The sequence below is a fragment of the Lachancea thermotolerans genome (genome assembly GCF_000142805.1).
Source record: "Lachancea thermotolerans CBS 6340 chromosome H complete sequence".
Lineage (NCBI taxonomy): Eukaryota > Fungi > Ascomycota > Saccharomycetes > Saccharomycetales > Saccharomycetaceae > Lachancea > Lachancea thermotolerans.
Genome location: NC_013084.1, coordinates 1,181,561 through 1,196,625, shown reverse-complemented (window position 1 = coordinate 1,196,625; position 15,065 = coordinate 1,181,561). Strand labels below are relative to the sequence as shown.

At 45.8% G+C, this 15,065-nt stretch overlaps 7 protein-coding genes across 7 annotated transcripts; 5 read left to right on the top strand and 2 right to left on the bottom strand.

Annotated features, from left to right (window-relative positions):
• Positions 1-296: 296 nt before the first annotated feature.
• On the top strand, positions 297-1,973 carry POL4 (DNA-directed DNA polymerase IV; the record flags this gene model as incomplete). The annotated part of the gene is made up of 1 exon (XM_002556404.1): positions 297-1,973. One exon carries the CDS (start codon positions 297-299, stop codon positions 1,971-1,973), a length of 1,677 nt encoding a protein of 558 aa, XP_002556450.1.
• A 123-nt stretch (positions 1,974-2,096) lies between these two features.
• On the bottom strand, positions 2,097-3,347 carry PGK1 (phosphoglycerate kinase; the record flags this gene model as incomplete). Its single annotated transcript, XM_002556403.1, has 1 exon — positions 2,097-3,347. One exon carries the CDS (start codon positions 3,345-3,347, stop codon positions 2,097-2,099), a length of 1,251 nt encoding a protein of 416 aa, XP_002556449.1.
• A 1,490-nt stretch (positions 3,348-4,837) lies between these two features.
• LAG2 (Lag2p) lies at positions 4,838-6,820 on the top strand (the record flags this gene model as incomplete). The annotated part of the gene is made up of 1 exon (XM_002556402.1): positions 4,838-6,820. The coding sequence occupies one exon, from the start codon at positions 4,838-4,840 to the stop codon at positions 6,818-6,820; it is 1,983 nt and encodes a 660-aa protein (XP_002556448.1).
• Positions 6,821-6,911: 91 nt separating this feature from the next.
• Positions 6,912-7,517, top strand: KLTH0H13596g (uncharacterized protein; the record flags this gene model as incomplete). Its single annotated transcript, XM_002556401.1, has 1 exon — positions 6,912-7,517. The coding sequence occupies one exon, from the start codon at positions 6,912-6,914 to the stop codon at positions 7,515-7,517; it is 606 nt and encodes a 201-aa protein (XP_002556447.1).
• Positions 7,518-7,735: 218 nt separating this feature from the next.
• KLTH0H13574g (KLTH0H13574p) lies at positions 7,736-8,968 on the top strand (the record flags this gene model as incomplete). Its single annotated transcript, XM_002556400.1, has 1 exon — positions 7,736-8,968. One exon carries the CDS (start codon positions 7,736-7,738, stop codon positions 8,966-8,968), a length of 1,233 nt encoding a protein of 410 aa, XP_002556446.1.
• A 219-nt stretch (positions 8,969-9,187) lies between these two features.
• FET4 (Fet4p) lies at positions 9,188-10,825 on the bottom strand (the record flags this gene model as incomplete). The annotated part of the gene is made up of 1 exon (XM_002556399.1): positions 9,188-10,825. The coding sequence occupies one exon, from the start codon at positions 10,823-10,825 to the stop codon at positions 9,188-9,190; it is 1,638 nt and encodes a 545-aa protein (XP_002556445.1).
• Positions 10,826-12,971: 2,146 nt separating this feature from the next.
• Positions 12,972-14,990, top strand: IFM1 (translation initiation factor 2; the record flags this gene model as incomplete). Its single annotated transcript, XM_002556398.1, has 1 exon — positions 12,972-14,990. One exon carries the CDS (start codon positions 12,972-12,974, stop codon positions 14,988-14,990), a length of 2,019 nt encoding a protein of 672 aa, XP_002556444.1.
• Between the last annotated feature and the right edge of the window lie 75 nt (positions 14,991-15,065).

Genomic DNA, 15,065 nt, shown 5'->3' with positions numbered 1-15,065 from the left:
CAATAGTGATTGAACAGAAGTCTGCTTCCTTGTCTACGCAAATGTTGTTTTTAAATCCATAATCAAAATGGATGATTGGCATTGAGTTGTTAATGAGAGAAGATATGAACAAAACATGTAAACAGGATTTTGAAAATTATAACACTTAGAAACCAAAATAATAACTCATGTTTGCTAAGGGCGGTGAACATCCATACGGCATTTGCAAATCTTCTAGCGAACGCGCTAACCAAATAGCTAGCGAAAGTGTTTGAAACACATCCAGCGCTGGTTAAAGTGTGTTCTCAGGCAATGGAATGAAGCTGTTTAGTGGGCTCAACTTCTTGGTGATTCCCTCACTCGAGCCACCACGGATCCAGTTTTTGAGGGGCCTCATTGAAGAAAATGGCGGGGCGGTTTCTGAATCAACCTTGCCTGGGTTTATAATCTTAGTGAATGACTCTTTCGTTAGTGAGTATGGGGAGCTCACAAAGCTCGAGCTCTTCCAAAGCGAGTGGGACTATACAGATACGGTTTGGGATGCCATCTCTTCAGTCAGGGACGTTGAAGCTTACAGAATTAGTTGGATAAGCGTATGCCTGAAGCAACGCAGACTTATAAGAAACGCTGATTTGAGGATATCCGTCGCCTTACGTGACGAGGAAGCGTTAGAATCAAGACATTTAACATTTGAGGACGAGCCCGAAGCTTCAACAGAAGTTTATACTGATAGCGAAACAGACATAGGGTCATTCAACCCTGAGGGCCAGTCACAGGAAGTTACATCCTTAGCTAAAGAAAGTATCGTGAACGTTAGTACCGGACCAGTAGGAAGAGAACATTGCAAAGAAATAAATGCGAACTTGATCCAGTTTCTCGAGCAGTTATCAGCCAAGTTCCACCGTCAGGGGGACAAATTTAGGTCGCGATCATACCAGCTAGCTTTGCAATCCATCAAAAAGCATGGAAAACCGATTACGAGTGAAGAAGGAGCGTTGTCTTTGCCCAACATAGGACCGAGCATTGCTAGCAAGATCAAATTAGTATTGGATGTTGGAAGTCTGCCAGGTCTCCAGCTTTCCACGGAGCGCGAAGAACTCCTTGAGTACTTTATGAACTGCTATGGAGTGGGCTCTCATACGGCTCGCAAATGGGCTGATGGTGGAGCACGGACATTCAAAGATGCTCTAAAACTGTTTCCTTCTGATTTCTCGTGGAGTATACTCTTCGGATGGAAATACTACGATGACTGGACGCAGCGAATACCGAGGCAAGAATGTGCTCAGCATCTGAAAATAGTTGAGAGTGTGCTACAGAACGTTGATCCGCAAGCTCGAATAGTCATAACAGGCAGCTATAGGCGTGGTGCTGCAACGTGCGGCGACATAGATATGGTTTTGTACAAACAAGACTGCGATAGTTTCGATGAGTTATCTCAAATCTTGGAGACTGTGGTACTGAAGCTGAGCGAAACAGGTTATATCGTTTGCCCATTGAACCTTAACCAGCATATTTTACATGCAATGAAGCCCTGTATTAACGAAGTGGCAGAGGCTGCTGGACTAGATTCATATTCTGTCACATCCTTCAAAGGAGTTCTTCACAAATTCTACTTTGGCGGTAGGATTACTGATGGCCAGAAAACTACATCTCCGCTGGCCTCTTACAGTTCGCGACTTAAAGAGGCCGATCAATTCTTGTCCGGCAGTTGCCTAGAAAACAAGTGTCGCAGAGTAGATATCTTGCTGTGCCGCTGGGCCCAGCTAGGCGGCACCATGATATATTTCACAGGGAACGATGACTTTAATAAGAGCTTGAGACTGAGAGCCACTAAGCGGGGTTGGAAGCTTAGCAACAACGGGTTGTACCAAGCAGCCCAGGTTCCAGGTCAAGGCGACACTCTTCTGGAGGCATTCAGTGAACGGAGAATCATGGAGTTGCTTGGAGTGCCGTGGGTACCTCCAGAGCAAAGAAATATTGAAGGTTACATTTGATGTTATCATAAATGGATAAAACTCTATACAATGTGTTTTATCAGTTGAATTCGGATGTAGTAAAAGATTATGTAGATGAGAAAAAAGTCATAAACACGTTACGCAGAAGCTCCTACGAGACTCCTAAGCCTTGTTGGACAAGAAGGTAACACCTGGCAACTCCTTACCCTCCAACAATTCCAAAGAAGCACCACCACCGGTGGAGACGTGAGAGATCTTGTCAACAACGCCGTACTTCTTGGCGACAGTGGCAGTGTCACCACCACCGATGATGACGGTAGCACCGGACTCGGAGGCCTTGACGGCGTCCTTCAACAAAGCTTGAGTACCCTCGGCGAACTTCTCGAACTCAAAGACACCTGGAGGACCGTTCCAGACGATGGTCTTAGCCTTGGCGACGGCAGCAGAGAACAACTTTCTGGACTCTGGACCACAGTCCAAGCCTTCCCAGCCTTGTGGGACACCCTCCTTGTCGGTGACGTTCTTGACTTGAGCGTCAGCAGAGAAGCTGTCACCGCAGACGAAATCGATTGGCAAGACGATCTGGACGTTCTTTTGCTTGGCCTTCTCAGCCAACTTTGGAACGATCTCGGCACCGGCCTTGTCGAAGATGGAGTTACCGATTTCAGTACCCTCCAAGACCTTCTTGAAGGTGAAAGCCATACCACCACCGATGATGATGGAGTCGACCTTGTCCAACAAGTTGTCGATCAATTGGATCTTGTCGGCGACCTTAGCACCACCCAAGATGGCCAAGAAAGGTCTGGCTGGGTTCTCCAAAGCCTTACCGAAGTACTCCAACTCCTTGGACAACAAGAAACCGGCGGCTCTCTGCTCCAACTCGAAACCAACGATGGAAGAGTGGGCTCTGTGAGCAGTACCGAAAGCGTCATTGACGTAGACGTCAGCTAGAGAGCATAGCTCCTTTCTGAACTTCTCGACATCGGCCTTGTCGGCCTTGACCTTCTTACCGTCGACCTTTCTGGAACCCTCCTCCTCAATGTGGAATCTCAAGTTCTCCAACAAGATGACGGAGCCTGGGGCGGCGGAGTTGACAGCCTTGGTGACCTCTGGGCCGACACAGTCGTTCAAGAAGGTGACGTCCTTGCCCAATAGTTTTTGTAGCTCAGCAGCAACTGGCTTCAAAGAGTACTTCTCGACTCTCTCACCGTTTGGTCTACCCAAGTGGGAGGCCAAGACGACGACCTTTGGCTTTTGCTCCAACACGTACTTGATGGTTGGCAAAGCAGCGACGATTCTCTGGTTAGAGGTGATGGTCTGGCCGTCCAATGGGACGTTGAAGTCCACTCTGATGAAGACACGCTTGTCCTTGACGTTCAAGTCCTTGACAGTTAGCTTGGAAGATAGAGACATTTTTAGAGTTCTGAGAGTGCGAATGCTTGTATGAGCTCTGGCCTTAGAAGACCCTAAACCATTTCATGTACTTCCTCTTCAACCTCCTGCTTATATACTTTTTCCCTTGTCGCAAGCATGGCCTGCCCACTCGAACCGTAATGCAATTTTTGCCATTTCCAAGAGTTTCCAAGGCTCACCACCACCACCACCACTCACCACTCTCCTGTTCTGGCGCAGACGCGTCCCCGCCCCATCCGCTACTGCTGGTTCTGATGCTTCTTGCGACGCCTCTGCTGCCACTGATGTCTCTCAATCACCCAACCCTGCTGGAACGCTTATAGAACTAGCCTGAGCCGCTTGTCTCCAGACGTCGCTTTGGCGAATTCTTAGTGACGCCCTATAAGGCCCAGCACGGACATCGAGGTTCTCGCATGCACGAGCGGAAGCTGAACGAAGCCGGGCTTCCATTTGGGCGCTGACTGCGAGTTGGCTGTTGAGACACGAAGCTGTAGGGTGATCTTACCCGGCATGACGTGATGACGTAAACAGAGTAGTGCTCGACGTGGCACGTGCGACACGATAACTGATCGATCATGTGGCCACACTGCGGCTTGTTTCTTGGGGTGCAAGCATTGTGGCGCTTCGCGCTGATGGAACCGTCATCCGCTTCACGAGGCGGAGGAGAGGCTCATGATACACGGCGGAACTACCGCTGCCAGCGGCTAGCACCCCGAACCATGCGAAGGTGCGGGTGGGCAGTTGCCTTTCGTTCACAAGCAATATAGCGAACAGTCATGCAGGTGAATTACAATCATGTTGGCACAGCTCTTGATCGTTGTTTTTCTTTGATTGCAGCGACGATGTTTAGCCTCTTACGTGGTCCGCTCTTCGCCATGTCGCTCCAAAACTCGAGTCCTGAATTAGTGATATGGGACCAGGCCACTTCTGTAGCCCTCAACATTTCAGCTGGAACGTCCTCTTTCTTTGGGTTTACGGTCCTAAAATCGCTCACTGGTTCAAGCTATATTACCGAAGCACCCTGGCTGAACCGCCCAGAGATCAACCCAGGAACATTTCGACGTATGGGAAAATGGATCCGGCAAGTAAAACTTGGGCAGGTTGACCTTGCACATTCTAGGAAGAGCATATCCACCGTTAGCGTGTGGCCATGGAAGATGTTCGCGCAAGGCGTATGCAGTTGCAATATGACGTGAAAGAGAAAGATCCAATACTACTCGGCTCTGGAAGGTTCGCCGGGGCTCTGCATATGCCTGAGATCAGCGCTCAAGGACCTTAGCCGCTGAGACCCCGTTCGCCAGCATTACTATACAGATGCTGAGAAAGAGTTTTTCGGAGCACGTGCTGAGTCCAATCGCAATCATTGAAGGAATTTACACCGGCCTTCAAGAATCCGAACAGCTCACCATACACGGTAATCTTTTGATTAGATTAGGTTGGCGAATCTCACGCCAGTCCAAGCTCTAGAAAAGGGCAAAAAGTTGGCAAGTATGCTTCTTTCTGACATTATCGACCAGTATTTCAGCACCCAGGACCATGACCTGCGGTACATGGCACTTCGGGAGCACATACTCAATGCGCGCGACCGCTGGTCGGACGTTCAACTTCAAGGATTAGTATCACGTGTGCTGATTCCTGCACTCAGCGACCGGGACACGGCAATAGTTGAGCTTGTTTCGACCCAAGTATTCCCGCATGTTGCGGCTCTGCACCCGCTGGAAACGGAGCCCTGCATCATATTACCGCTTTGCCAAAGACTGCGCTTTCCGCCTGAGAATCTTGAACTAGCGCGTCAAGAGGTCTCCCCAAATGAGCCACAGGACAGGCCCCAAGTTTTGCAATCACTAAGAAACGTGCTTTCTACGTTCAAATCTCCCCTGGTCTCACCACAGCCTTTGGATATATATTGTAATTGCTTCCAGAGGATGCTCGAGCGGCCGTACTTGGCGTGGGAAACTTTGGGATTGCTTATCCAGCTTTCTGAAGATCTACATGTGATAGAGACATGGTACGCTCGGTTATACATGCTAGCGCTTCAAGATGGCCGCCTGACTGCAATGAATGCCATGCAAATTGCCACTGGCAGGGTTTCACCGAATGTTATTTTGCAATGTCTAAAACAAGCCGGTCCCTTCACGGAGGCTCATGCGAGGTTACTTTCACAAATCACTCAAGAACATGCGGCCTTTAGGTTATGTTATGGCGAACTCGTCCAATTGCTTCTCCAGCAGCCTCTCACAGAGACTGTGTGCTTGACCCTAGCAAACCTTTCTGTGTGGCTCCAGCAGCCTGCTATTGAGGCCGCTTCCCCAATGAAATCCACACTCGCAGATGCTCTTTTCGGGAGGTGCTGCACAATTCTTTCAAGTGCTTCTGAAATGAACCAGCCGCCTTTGGAAGATGAGGATCCAACACAGGATAGTTACCTAAAGCAGCTGTCTGACGTGAGTGGAGACGAGGACAACGAGTACGAATTTGAAGACGAAGAAGACGATGAAGCGGCGCTGGCCCCGAAGCTATGTCTTCAGCTTTTAAGGTTACTTCCACTACAAATACCGCAATACGTCATAGATAGACTAGAATCTCCCAACCTGAATGAAGATGCGCTCCTTGAGCTAATTGGCGAAAAGGCGATTAACCTGCCTCATGTCGTTTCGAGACTTCCGAAGGCAGCAGACCGCTTGCCAATTGATAAAATGCCTTTAAATGTTTTAGAAGTACTCCCTTCATTGCCGTCGGTACAAAAACGAATAGCGTATTTTACTGAATCATCCATTCTGCCTTCAAACGCACCTCTGATACTAGCCAACACTATCATAAAAGATGCAGAGCATATCAATGAGAACACCGCAAATTGTCTAGTCGAAGTGTTGAACCATCACCTCAACCTGGAGGTCGCTGATCTCGAACAGTACCAGCTTGCCATCGACGCGGCTGCTTCGGCTGCAAAAAGGTCTGAGGTCCACCACCTACATGATCATATTGCGCAAATGGTATGGCCCCACCTTAAACCAAACAAAGCTTTCATTCGCACCATCAAGGTAGGAAACATGAAACAGGCTATTGACGACGGTGTGTCATTTAGACTAAACTGTTATACACTGCTTCAACAATTAGACCTATCCTATACAGCACAATGCGTCATCTTACAAGAGTGTGCGGAGAGGGGCTTTAAAGATGAATCCTCAATCAAGGAAGCAGCCGCAGAGCTATTCACAAAAGTGCTTGAGCTTGCGTGGCCAAATATAAGAATCCGTGATGCTACCTGGTTTGTTGAGCACTTATGTCCGCGCGTACAAGACAGGGTTCAAAAGCTCCTGTCCGCTGAGCCCCAGGCTACTGCAACGCAGCACCAAATTGCTGACTGGGCTAGGGGACTTAAAGTCTTGGAACACGTTGAGCTTGTCACTGGTGACATATTCAATATCGTGAAAAACGATCTAGATTGTACCTTTATGGGCCCCACAGTATAAAAAGCATGAGCCTCTGAAGTGTCACAGCCTGTAGCTTTACTACGCTAGTCCGTACCACAAGCGCTTCTTTATTATTAGACGGCACCATAGAATGTCAGGAAATACAGATAGCGGCTATTCGTCTTCCTCGGAAGACTTCACCAAGCTCGAAGAGGCCCCAAAGTACAGGGAGACGCCGGACCTTTTAAATTTCGGATCGAGCGAAACCAGCGACAAGACAAAAAGAGCCAATCCTTTGTTGAGAAGGCGCTCCACAAATTATTCAGATGCTCTGGAAATAGAACGTCGCCTACCGGCGGCTGTCGCAAATGACCTAAGTATCATTGAAGGCCGTGGCACAAAACCCATGAATGAGCAATTCTTCAAGCGTGATTTACAGGAGAAATCCGAGAACCTGCGGGACGGGGATGCCTTTTATCGATATGATTGTGCTCAAGCAGGTCCAAAGTTTGTTTCTGCGCAAGATTCTAGTAGAGATTTAGATTTAATGTCACAGTCTCAGTCACAACCTCGATCTCAGCCTCGATCGCAGAGACCTGTGAACACCAATGGCATAACCTTCTGCGGCGAAGGCAACAAAAGTGATGTCGTTGATCAAAGCAGCTCCCAAAGGCCTTCTTTATATCAGCGGTCATCCTCAAAGTTTGAGGACTACAAAAAAGATATTTACGACAGACTACACTTGTTTAACGAATGATCTAATGATGCCGAACGGATACCAGACATGCTTCGGGATTGCTAGTGATGGATTCTATGCTTATATAGCTAATGACCAAATCAATAATGAATTTTGTTGGTACGCGTATTTTTATAGTTTAACCCCACAAAAAAGGCTTTGACCCCTTGAGATGGGCTTTTCTAAAAGGAACCCACTTTTCAGGATGGTAGCTCGAATCAGAGACAAGAAAACTGAAAATGCTGAGGTTGCTAGAAAGCGTCCTAACCGGTTCGCCCTTTGATGCTTATATCGTGATCGAGTTCGATTCTGCTCTCAAAACATGCTTCAACTTAATATTTTTGAGAGACAACTGCACCTGTCAAGATTGTCTGCACCCGGATACCAAACAGCGGATTGTTGACATATTTGGCGATAATGGCATTACGCAAAGTGGCTGCTGTATTGGAAAAGATACGGCTGCTCGAGAATATTTTGTAAGTACAAGGTTTCAGGTTGGCGAGCTGCTAGTGTGCTCATGGGCTGAAGGTCACACATCGAGATTTAGTAAAGAGTGGCTTCTAGTTCACTCGTATGCGCCCCCTCTCCGTCCCTCCAAAGCGCTCCTACCTGAAAGATCGACCTGGGATGCTGAGACGTTTGAGCAGCTGCATCAGAAGCTTAACAACAATAAATTCTATCAAATGACTGAATGTGCGCCAAAGGTATTGCAAGATATTTATGTTTACGGCTTTGCTTTTGTCGATGAGGTGCCTATTTCCTTAGAGGCAACGAAGGAAGTTTCGGAGACCATTTCTATCATCAGGCCAACTCACTATGACCTAGGGGTCTGGGACTTTACTTCTGATTTGGCTAAAAAGGACACTGCGTATACTTCGTTAGCCATCAACATGCACACAGATGGAAATTACTGGAACGAGCCCCCTGGCTTACAGCTGTTTCATTTGTTAGAACATTCAAGGGGTAAAGGGGGCGAGACCCGTATTGTTGATGTCTCTAAAGTGTTAGAGGTTCTCGTTAGCCTGGCGAAAGAGGACGAAAGTTGGAGATGCACTCTTGACGTACTTACAACGCAGCCGCTGTCGTTTCATCAAGCTGGGGAAGAAGGTTCCTTCTATATACAGGACCAATTTCCCGTTCTTACCGTTTCAAAGGAGTTAGAATTGCTTCAGTGTCGTTGGAATAATAGTGACAGATCTCCAAAAATCCCGCTGCCGTGTAAATTTCCTATGGGCCAAGTTTATGAAGCATTGTTCCGCTTCAATTCGTTGGTGAATGATCCAAAGTATTACGTTCAATTTCAGCTGAAACCTGGCCAAATTTTAGTTTTTGATAATTGGAGAGTGCTTCATGCTAGAAATGCGTTCACCGGGTATAGGAGGTTATGCGGGTCATATTTGACTCGCGACGACTTCCTTGCACGGTTGAGGTGTTCAATGAACAACAGGGAAACAGTGTTAAACACACTATGAATTTTTACAGGTCATCAAAAAGTCTGACTGGGTTTAAGTGCCTATACGTGATAATAAATCTCATACCGAAATCAATTCCATGTAATAAAGACGATAATTAATGTTAGAGGGATACTCATCAATAGAGACTATTGATTAACAAAAAACTTAGAACCCTAAAAGTACAAAAGACTTCGAAGCCATATATCTCCATACAAAAACCAAATGATGCCATTAATTTTATTGACGTTTCCCTTTGACATGCGAGCGAAGTATGCATCTTCTCGCAAACAAAGAAGATACGTCAATTCTTCTTCTTTGATCGGCCCAAGTGTGCGCTTGAATGAGGACAATCATAAAAAATGCTTCTATAATCATAGTAGGAGTGTTTGCTATCAGCTGACCAGTAGTACTCCAGTGAAGCCCCGAGGCGATGGCAATGAGAGCGACTATTATTATGATGGATCCCAAGACACTCCATTGAGATGAGCATACGTTATTGATGAAAAGTGAAATTTTGAAGGGAATCGTCTTCTTGACATTTGACTCATGATCGACTATAAGTTCATCAGGGCAATGGATACCTAAGCTTTGAAACAATTCAAGATCTTCTTGGGCAACAGTGTCATAATTTTCCTGCTCGTGGCTAACAATACGAAAGTAGACTTGTCTCAGCACAAAGCCATCTAAAAACCCAATCAAGCCTGTGTATGTACCGATGATTAGCCACCAATCCGAATTCCAATCCATCAAGTGGCCGATACCTAACCAAGTCCCAATTGCCGCAGCCGCAATGAAAATGCCAATTCCAGTTCCAATGATATCTGCATACCAATCAATACCCTTTTCTCCGATCGACCTCTTTTTCGTGTGTATTGTCACAACATCATTTGGAGTTGTAACGTCGCCAGTCTCGGCTCTCAAGTACTGCTCAATTTCTTGATCAATATCGAAAACCGCAGCCAACCCTTTGGTAATGAACTTCTCGTGCCTAGCTCTGATGTTTTGCAAAAACATAGTACAAACAAGAAGAACCACAGCTGTGGCAGTGTTGATATACAGCTGCCACCTATCACTAAACTTTTTCAGTTCGGGGTTCGAACCAGAAAGCCTTCCCGTGTATGGAGGCTCATTACCGGCGTCAAGGGGTAAGGCACCGCAGCCTATCCACACAAAAATACCAGTCCAGAAAATAATCATAAAAGACAGAGATCCAATGATTTTTCCCGCGAAGGACGATAGTCGGTCGTACCAGCCTTCAACTGGCAAACATCCCTTGATGTCGGCAGGAACAGACTCAACACAATACGTACGGGATTCCACAGTGTCATCTCCTTCTTCTTCCTTGGTATGTGTAGGGTTATAAGATTTACACAGCCTTTTGAAAGTCCTGAGGCGGGATCTCAAAATCGCACAAACATTAACATGGTCATGCGCGCTGATTAGCTGCTGTCTCATTAGCAGTGTGTCCCAGATATAACTTTGAAGGGATTGGCCGTCTTGCATAACCACCTGCCAGTTTTCAGGGGCATTATACACAATCCCAATGACAATCCAGATAATTATAATAACCCACATTAGAAAAAAGACAATCTGCGAACCCGCAAAAAGCACCACTCTATCTAGCAAGCGGTCCGACAGTCCCTTTTGAAGACCCGTGAACCCATGGCTTGTAATGATGCAGCCCTCCTTTTTCACCTCAACGTCACCGAGCTCACCAACCGAACTTTCATCGCTATCGGAGTTGATAGCCTGGACGCCATCAAAGGGTGTTTTATATTGCGCAATTGCCTCATCTGTACTGCCAATCAATGGTGCCCTCTGTGAAACGTCGGGCCTGGAGCCCGGATTTGCAAGAAACCTAAGTATTCTTCCCATTATTCTTGGAAAACTTAGATTTAGAATGGCTATCAAAAGGCCAGCTGAAGACCGCTCGCTTTTTAACTCTCAAAGAAAACTTCTTTAATCCATTAGCAACGAAAAAACGGCAGCGGGTCTCGAATAACTATCACCGCTTCGGGGCAGTGGTAGAACCACTGAAAGGGCAGCGATTACCTGAAAGTAACATCATTTATTCAAACCGCACCCATGATTTAAATTGACCTCTAGCATCTCTTCGCTCAACCATGGATCCTTCGTTAAGTGATGAACGGGCGAGCACTTAACTGCAAGTCTCTGACCTCCTCTTGGGTCGATCAAGCCCTCGTAAAACGAAAAATACCTGAAGAATATGTTTTCTCGAGATCTGAGCGCGTCGAAAAAACATTACCAGGGCAACCCGGTCAAATTTGGCATCTCGAGACCATCTGCCTAAGTCGGAGTGGCGAGCTTTTTCTTCTAAAAAAAAAAACAGAAAAAATAGATGCGGCAGATCTGCATGCTAGCGCCGTTTATAGAGCTTGTCCGAAGAGGCGGGAAAACCCACGGACATGAAGGGCGCCGGTTCAGCAATGGAGGTACTTGGTGATACACTTGCAACGGACATGTTGAATAGTTTTCGTTTCTTGAATGCTCGCTTGCGAAGTTGCATAGGCTTTTGTAAAATGATGGACGCAGCTTGCACACCTTTAGGGATTCTTGCGCTGACCTGAGAATCGACCAAGACTGCAGATTGTGTTCTGCATAAGCAAACGGGAGAAGATCTCCTTTACGTGGGAGCAAAGTTTCACACCTACTATGCGGTGCTGTCAAACTTATTCGCGTGTTGACATTACGGAGCTTTTTTTTTTTCGCACACAGCTGAGAACTCCGTCATCGGATCTCGTTTATAAAATCTGTTATGGTGCACGGCCCTCAGAGATAACGCATGTTTTAATAAAGAATGGCGCAATTGAGTAATTACGAAGTGCTGCGTTAATGAGAAATATGCTCGATGCCATTTTTTTGGGATGCGTGTTGGAGTTTTCGTGGAGGAATGTTGCAACAAAGGGAGGTTGCAGCAGCAAGCCGCCTAAATCTCAATAGCCAGTTCACTTTTTGTTAAATCCTTAGAAAATAAGTGGTGAAAGAGCGGCTACTTGCTAAGCGGACGTCTAAATGCCATTAATAGTGGGGCACGTTTTGAAAGTGCTCACCCTAGGATACAGCAGCAGCATTGATTCGTAGAATACACAACTGTTATCATGGGCTTGAGGGGATCTTTTCCTCCAAGCTAAGCGTTTCTTCCTGGGTATGGCGCGGATTTTCACGCTTTATTTGAGAAGATTGTCGACATTCCAGCTTTTTCGCCCTGTATACAACATTGAAGGGAAAAGCTCGGTGTGTTTCATAGTCGCACTCAAACTCGGCACTTACATGGTCTTGAGTTAGACACTCCAGATGTGCCAATCAAGTTTAGCATATGGATCTCTCCGCTTGTGCCAAAGGGGACACAGTACGGTACTTGATGGTTCGGGAATCTATGCAAACTTTTCTTAATCAGCTACATTTGTCAAGTTGGTGCGCAAGGCCTTGAATTAAATATTTGGTGAGTCGAGCCGCTGCTAACTTTTATCACTAGACAGCCGCTCCCGACAAATCTTGTAAATTTATTGTAGGCAAGAAGGATTTCCCGTTGCTCTGAGTCAAATCTTCCGTCCGCGCTTGAGCAAGGAAACTTACGTTGATTAGTTTCGGTTGGATCGAAACTCTTAAGACGTATGAGTAGATAAAGTTATCGACATCTTCAATAGAGCTTCCATGGCCCCGCTACCGCAGAGTACTTGATGAAGCGCAATGTTGGAAAACTTGTATTCATTTTGTTTAAAACGAGTAGTCGGTAAACTTTATAAAACACCTGGAAAGAAACAACAAATTTATGAAGTCTATGAAGTGGAAATGTTCGGGAATCTAGGCTTTGATCAGCTCTTACGCCTAAAGCGGTATCAGCTTAGTAAAATCGTGCCAGTACATGTCATCGAAACCTAAACCTACAGCGTTCCATGATCTCACGTGATGCAATGAACATTAGTTAACGAGTTTCTCTAATATATTGTGCAGCGCGCGTTGAAGACCAAAAGAAGTTACAAGTCGCACAAGTTCTCGCATGCTTCGCCGCTTAAGCATTGTACATGTTACATGCCGCCGGTTAATACCATCCGTTCAGCAGTCGCCCTCGTTAAGCTGGGCACTTGGCAGTACCAGAAATTATGCTAAAAGGACCTCGTCCAGAAAGAATGATCTCAAGCCTGTAACGTTCAAGATACCTAACTATACGTCTGTAAGTGACCTCTCCAACATGACAAACATCAAAATTGAAAAGCTGATACGCGATTTAACGAAAATGGGCTTCACCAACGTTACACACAACTATATTCTTTCTAGGGAATACGTCGAGTTAGTGCTGTCGAGCTACAATTACAAGGTTGAAGAGCAAACGTCTGTACTAACCCCAGAAACTGTATACGATGAACTGAAGTCCCCTGTCAACCCAAAGAACCTAATGAAAAGACCGCCTATTGTCACCATTATGGGGCATGTAGATCACGGTAAAACTACGATTTTGGACTACCTGCGCAAATCTTCAATCGTATCAAAGGAACACGGCGGAATAACACAACATGTGGGCGCTTTCCAAGTTGAAACCCCTATCTCTAAGAGAAGAATTACTTTTCTTGACACTCCAGGGCATGCTGCTTTCCTGAAAATGAGAGAAAGGGGCGCGACCATCACAGACATAGTTATTCTCGTCATATCTGCCGAGGATTCGTTAATGCCACAAACTTTAGAGGCCTTGAAACATGCCCGTAATTCAGGAAACCAAATGGTTGTGGCGATAACAAAAATTGACAGATTCTCTAACCCAAAGCAACGAGAAGCGGCCATTGAAAAAGTCAACTTGGATATGATGAACCATGAAATACCCATAGAAAGAATTGGTGGTGACGTTCAAGTGGTTCCGATAAGTGCTCGCACCGGAGAAAATATGGAGCTTTTGGAGGAGAGCATAGTTCTTTTAAGCGACGTGATGGACCTAAAGGCAGAAACTGGTGCTCAAGCTACTCTAGAGGGCTATATACTCGAAAGCGAAATGAAGAAAACGACGGGAAACGTTAGCACTATCTTGATCACAAAAGGTGAACTGCGAAAAGGAAAAGTCCTTATATGCGGAAACACGTATTGTAAAGTCAGGAGTATAAAAAACGAGAATGGCCAGGAAGTTGCAAAAGCAACGCCTGCCCAAGCTGTTGAAATTACAGGATGGAAGGACCTACCTGGGGCAGGTGATGAAGTGATAGAAGTCAAGAACGAGGCTACTGCTAAAAAGTACGTTGCCAAAAGAGTGGCACTAATCCAAACCCTAAAGGAATCCGAAAATGTTGACCGTTTGAATGAAGAGCGCGCAACAAAAGTTTTTTCTAAGCTCAAGAAAGAGAATGAAAACGAGGACGAATCACTAAACTCAGAAACGGGCGCAAATGCGAAGGATGAGGGTCCTAAAAAAGTTAACTTCATTGTTAAGGGTGACGTCTCGGGTTCTGTTGAAGCAATAGTAGAGAGTATTGCATCACTAGGAAATGAGGAGGTGAGGTGTAATATAGTTACCGCCTCTGTAGGTATTCCCAACGAAAACGATATGAAAATGGCTCGAATCACTGGCAGTAAACTACTGTGCTTCAATTTAGGTTCGTTGCCACATGACATTATCAATAATAAGGACGACATTGAAGTTGCACAGTTCAATGTCATCTATAAACTAATCGAGGATGTGACGGAAACCCTCACTGACAATCTGAAACCAATCTACGAAACAAAACAAGTGGCCTCTGCAGAAATCCGCGACATTTTCAACTTTAGTGTTCGAAAGAAAACAATTAAGATAGCTGGATGTAAGGTGCTAAGTGGACAGGTCTCAAGAAACGCAACGGTCAAAATTATTAGAGGTGCAGACGAAAAAGTTGTTTACGATGGAACCATTTCCTCTTTGAAGCAAGGGAAAGATGACGCTTCCGTGGTGAAAAAAAACAACGAGTGCGGCATCACTTTTGGAAATGACTTTGAGAGCTACGAGCCTGGTGATAAAGTTGTCGTATATGAGAAGGTTAAAGTTCCAAGGTATCTTTGAGAGCATGACCACCCGGCACTGTAAATATTAACAAAACGAATTTCTCTCTTGTAAATAGGAAGTAATCAGAACCAA